The sequence below is a fragment of the Lipotes vexillifer genome, unplaced genomic scaffold (assembly GCF_000442215.2).
Source record: "Lipotes vexillifer unplaced genomic scaffold, Lipotes_vexillifer_v1.1 scaffold496, whole genome shotgun sequence".
NCBI classification, from domain to species: domain Eukaryota; kingdom Metazoa; phylum Chordata; class Mammalia; order Artiodactyla; family Lipotidae; genus Lipotes; species Lipotes vexillifer.
Window position 1 is genome coordinate 221,476 of NW_006786690.1, and position 6,057 is coordinate 227,532.

At 39.4% G+C, this 6,057-nt stretch overlaps 1 protein-coding gene across 1 annotated transcript in view; it reads left to right on the plus strand.

Moving 5' to 3' along the window:
• The window catches only part of RPA2 (replication protein A2), a 17,928-nt gene that overhangs the window by 254 nt on the left and 11,617 nt on the right, over positions 1–6,057 (plus strand). The window contains exons 2-4 of the mRNA XM_007459072.1: positions 144–250; positions 3,915–4,016; positions 4,918–5,031. Of these exons, the coding sequence (XP_007459134.1) occupies positions 144–250; positions 3,915–4,016; positions 4,918–5,031 (323 nt within the window). The remainder of the gene's footprint in view (positions 1–143; positions 251–3,914; positions 4,017–4,917; positions 5,032–6,057) is intronic.

Consider the following 6,057-nt stretch of genomic DNA (forward strand, 5'->3'; position numbering starts at 1 on the left):
GGCCGGCCGCGGGGGCGTGCGGGGTCGGAGGGAGGTTAAGGAGACGCTGGAAGTGGCTAGGGTGAAGTCTGGAGGGGTCCTGTGGATTTTTCAGAGGCTTGGAGGGCGGAACAGGTATTAATACCGTTGTTGTTTAAAACCAGGTGGATTTGAAAGCTATAGCAGTTCCTCTTTTGGGGGAGCCGGAGGCTACACACAGTCCCCTGGGGGCTTTGGATCACCGACACCTTCCCAGGCCGAAAAGAAATCTGTAGGTTGAAAGCGTACTTTGTTTTATCTTATACTGTCCGGAAGCTACTGACTCATCTGTGAGAGAAAATTTATGCGATGAAGGAAGGGTGTTAAACTTGAGCTGATATTTTAATTGTCAGTTATTATCTTATCGAATCTTATAATTGAGTGCTGTAATTTTGAAAAATGAAATTCCCCTAATTTTGCATCCATTGTTTCCTTGGCTTTATTTTGAAATTTACCAATAGAACCAATGAAATCAACCTTGTGGGAAAAGTGAACTTGTTTGTATAGCCTAGTTTACATTCTTCATGTATTGGAAGTTGTTTTTAAATGAAATGTAATGAGGTGCTCTAATGCGGTGGAAAGAACATGGTCTTTGAAGTCTAGTGGATCTATGATCCACCATTGCTCTGACACTCCTTGCAGGGTATCATTGGACAAATGATACCTTCTAGGAAATCTGTTTGGCACCTACTAAATGGGATTAATAATAGATACCTTACAAGGTTGTTGTGAGACTTAATATTATGATATATATAATTACACCTGCCCCAGAGTTGCTTTCAGTAAATGGTCCCAGAGAGTATTATTAAAAAGAACCTGAGCATTGGAGCCAGAATACATGGTGTCCAGAATCAACTTTGCCTTTTAACTGGTGGTGTGAGTTTAGCGAAGCAGCTTGCACCGCTGGTTTTGGTGGCCCTTGATTTTTCTCATGTCCCAGGGTGGTTCTGAGAATTGATAAATAAGGTAATGTATAGGAAAGTGATCTGTAAAAAGCTGTCCAAATGCTTGTTATTCACTCTTTCAGAAATGAGTTTCAATTTAATAGCTGCTGTTGATTTCATCCTTCAAAAAATATAGGATTTGATGTTAAGATTCAGTATTAGTAGCTTCAGTGTTTTATGTCCAGGTTGATAAGCTTTTACCTAAACTGTTAATTCACAAGGGTGTGTCAGTGGGAAAAAATCCATTGATAATTCCCATACATTTGGGCATTGCTTTATATTTTTCATATGATTATTTTATATAATCCTGTGAGTTAACTATTATTTACTGCATTGCACAACAGAGGCTCAGGGAGATTAAGCGACACCTGAGCTTGCATAGCTGGTTAGACAGTCCACACATTGATGCTGCACAAATCCAAAATCTGATGAGCAGCTTCTGTCTATTGTAATTTTCTTTTTCCCAGGAAGACCAGAGGGGACTCCAAGTCCTCTAACTTTGTCTTCCTTGAGGCTGTAAAGGAAAAAACAAAAGATAGATCATTGGTTCTCATCTTTTCTCCTTTATCTCAACTATTTTTCTTCATTCTGGTTGTTAGAATTCTTAATCTCAGTATCCCTACCTGGGGCTGTGTATTAAAACTGCTTTTCGGAGAACAATGATGGTTATAAACTGGAATTTCAAACCCAGGTCTTTTTATGTTTAAATCTAGTGCCTTTTCCACAGTAAATTAGATAAACTCTATCTAAAATGTTTCCTGTCGACTATAAACCTGTTATATTTGATTGAATCATGTGAAATTTCTAATACTGACCATGTTTTGCCTTTAAAAATGGTGGGTTTTTTATAGTACTGTCAGAGTAGCCAGTGGTTCATAGTCAGCTAGAAAAGAATTTTTTTCAGAATTAAACATATCAGTACTTGTGCTGACACCCTCTCTGTGAATCTCTTTGGAACAAACTGGAAACTCTTTGTGATCAGTTCCTGGCACATAATAGGTGCTCATTAAAAAAAAAGAACTCACTGTGATTTGAGATGAATTTGAAGGTATTTACTAACACCTCAATTATCCATCTGTAACTTTTTTCCCTGAGGGGTAATAATATTTATTGAATACCTACTACATGTGGTGCTTGGGATTAGCATTTTCATATACATTATATATTTCATTTACAACTCAAAAGGTAGATATCCTCATTTTATAGAATAGGTGGTGGTGTGTCCAGGGCTGTGGAGCTGGGATTTGAACACAGGTCCGTAGGACTTTCTGGCTCCAAAGCCCATATTCTTGCTGCTGTTACCACAGTGGCTCTTAGTTTTCTTATGCTGAAGATACAGTGAAAATCTTAGGTGTGATAGGTGAAAACTGTATAGTAGATTATGAGAGCTAAATCCTGGGACCTCAGCAAATTTTAAATATATAAATACTAATATAGCATATAACTTCACTTATAAAATACTATAAATTAAAATTGAAAAACACAGTTGATTCCTTTACATCCTTGTTAAAAGCTATTGCAGATATAAAGAGTGAGGAACAATAGCTGACCTAATAATTCCTAATGTTTATTGAGTGCTTACAGTGTGCCAGTTATTCTAGGTACTTCACCATATATTTAATTTTCATAATGATTTTTAATGATTTTATTATTCCTAGCTTTATAGATGAGGAAACTGAGGTACAGATGAATAGAGAAATGTGACCAAGAGCACACTGCTCCTGAGTGGTAGAGCCATAATCTTTACCCTCAAGCTTGGCTGCTGCCTTTTATGACATGTGTGCTGGTAGTTGGCTAGGCTTACTTTCTACCATCCTGGCAATACTCACCATTCAAAATTATGCTTCAGCAAAGTGAAATGTTGCTAGTATCATGGACCTTCAGGGATAAGCTTCAGCTGCTAAATCGATGAAGACCAAGAGTCTACTATGTTCAGTCTTACATGTGGAACAGTTACTGGGTTACATCCTGTTGATCTCCAACAGGAAGAACCGTAATCTTTAATCCACAATGCTTTTTCCATCTTGTACATGGTCCCTCTAAGAGTCTATGAGAGTGCATGTTTGCCCTCAGCCTATAATGCATATTCCTTACCCACTATTTTTTCACTGTCGAAATTCTTGTGCTTCAAGGTCCAGCCTAAATGCTCCCTCTTCTTGAACTTGCCAAAAATATTTCCGAGATCCTACATAGAGCATCTCATTCTATAGTGTATCACGATCAGGCTCGTTATTTACATTTTTACCTCCCCTAAGTTAGGAGTATGTTGAAGGCAAATCCTATTCCATTTTACTCATCTTTATGTCCCCCAAACAACCTCTGCCCAGTGGTAGGCAAAAATAAGAATTTATGCCGGTGTTAGGCTGCTTCGGGATGTGATTTGGGTGTCCTCTTCTGCCCATCACCTCCTGTCCCTTTCCTTTAAGATGTCCAGTGTGGCCAAGCCCTTATCCCATTTTCTCCATACTCACATTTGATTGTCAGAACATCAATCCTAAAGCTATACCTCTAACTTTCTGTTATATTTTATCATGAGAGTTAGAACAACCCCAATGTTCTGTCTCTGCTGGCCATCTCTCAAACCCCTTCTGAGTACCATCTCATCTGTAATAAAAAGCCAGCTCCTAAAGGTGGGGTTTCCTTTTAAAAGTCTGTTCCAGAAGCAGGTCATCTTCCTTATGCTGTTTGCACTCTGGCCTACTCATTTTGGTGATCCCACAAACTTATCCATTCATTAGGAGCTTTGGAGTCAGACAAGCCTGGGTTTGAAATCTAAAGTGTGGCATTTGTTAGCTATTTAACCCTGGTTTTCATCTCTGTGAAGCAGGGATAATGAGGTGCATTTTGAAGATTCAATGTTATAATATATGTAAAGTGCTTGGTACATAGCAGGTGCTAAATGAACAGTAGTTATTATTTTCTTAATTGAATGTATGCATACTTTTTTTTCAGAGAGCCCGAGCTCAGCATATTGTACCCTGTACCATATCTCAGCTGCTTTCTGCTACTCTGGTTGATGAAGTGTTCAGAATTGGAAATGTTGAGATTTCACAGGTAAGTAAAAATAATTTGTGGAAGAGTCAATCATAGGAATGAAGAATGAGATAAAACTAACATCATTTAAAAATACATAGGGGTGGGCTTCCCTGGTGGCGCAGTGGTTGAGAGTCCGCCTGCCAATGCAGGGGACACGGGTTCGTGCCCCGGTCCGGGAAGATCCCACATGCTGCAGAGCGGCTGGGCCCGTGAGCCATTGCCGCTGAGCCTGCGCGTCCGGAACCTGTGCTCCGCAACGGGTAAGGCCACAACGGTGAGAGGCCTGCATACCACAAAAAAAAAAATACATAGGGGACTTCCCTGGTGGCGCAGTGGTTAAGAATCCACCTCAATGCAGGGGACACGGGTTCAAGCCCTGGTCTGAGAAGATCCCACATGCTGTGGAGCAGCTAAGCCTGTGTGCCACAACTACTGAGCCTGTGCTCTAGAGCCAACGAGCCACAACTACTGAAGCCCGTGCGCCTAGAGCCCATGCTCTGCAACGAGAGAAGCCACCGCAATGAGAAGCCCGCGCACTGCAACAAAGAGTAGCCCCCGCTCACTGCAACTAGAGAAAGCTGGCACGCAGCAACGAAGACCCAGTGCAGCCTAAAATAAATAAATAAATTTATGGAAAAAAATACATAGGGACTTCCCTGGTGGTCCAGTGGTTAAGATTCCATGCTCCCAATGCAGGGGGCCCAAGTTCAATCCCTGGTCAGGGAACTAGATCCTGCATGCCGTAACTAAGAGCCTATGTGCCACAGCTAAAGATCCCGCATTGCTGTAATGAAGATACCATGTGCCACAGCTAAGACCCAGTGCAGCCAAATAAATAAATAAATAAATATTTTTAAGAAAATACATAAGTGTTGCTTTGGTTTCCAAGAAAACCAAATTTTTTTTTCTTCTGGTCTAGGTCACTATTGTGGGGATAATCAGAAATGCAGAGAAGGCTGCAACCAACATTGTTTACAAAATAGATGACATGACGGCTGCACCCATGGATGTTCGCCAGTGGGTTGACACAGATGTAAGTAGTTGTTTTTGAATCAGGGTGGGGTTACTTTGGGACTTTGGAGATGTTGAACTTTTTTAGTCTTACTTTTTAGAGGTGGATCTTATTATAAAAATATAAGCAAGACATCAAAGGCAGAAACCCTAACATGAAGGGCCAATACATTTGATGTCATAAAAAATTTAAAATCTTTTAAACTTCCCAAAATACTATAAACGAAGTTAAAGGGCAAGTGACAAGTGACGGGACACACTAGAATGTAAACTCTGTGAGAACAAGGATTTTTATGTTGGCACTGTATCCCTAGCACCGAGAACAGTGCCAGTTACATAGTGGGCCCTGAGTAAATATTATTTAAATTAGTGGGGAAATTTTTTGCAAAATATTACAAACATTTTAAATTTTAAATTGAAAGTTCTTACAAAGCAAAAAGGAAAAAGCAACTACACCTTAGGAAAACAGGCAAAAAATGCACAAGTAATTCATAATAGATGAAATACAAATTGCAACAGCAATAAGAAAAGCAAGTTTACTTAACATTAAGATACCATTTTTAGCTTATTAAATTGGCAAAGGAGAAAAGAGAATGGAAATATCCACTTCTATTGAGAGCAGTAGGCGCTTAATTTATGGAGTGATTTGTCACTGTTTTTCTGGGGAAGTGGATACCGTCCTACCTTGATGTTATGAGCATCACCTTTCTCAAAAATCAGCTGATGATCAAAATCATCTCAGAAATGTTGACCACTCCACTGCCAGAAATTTACATTAAGGAATAATTAAAGATACATGCAAAGATTCAGTTGTAAGATTGTTGATCATCACATTATTTATAATAATGGAAAACTAAAAGGAATCTCAATGTTAGCAATAGGATATTATTAATTAAATCCTGGTATTTTTTTTAAAATACTGCAAATGATGTAGAAATGTATGTATTGTCACAAAGAAGTGTTTACCATAAATTGTTGAGAGGAAAAGAGCATGTTAAAGGTAGTATGGGGCTTCCCTGGTGGCGCAGTGGTTGAGAGTCCGCCTGCC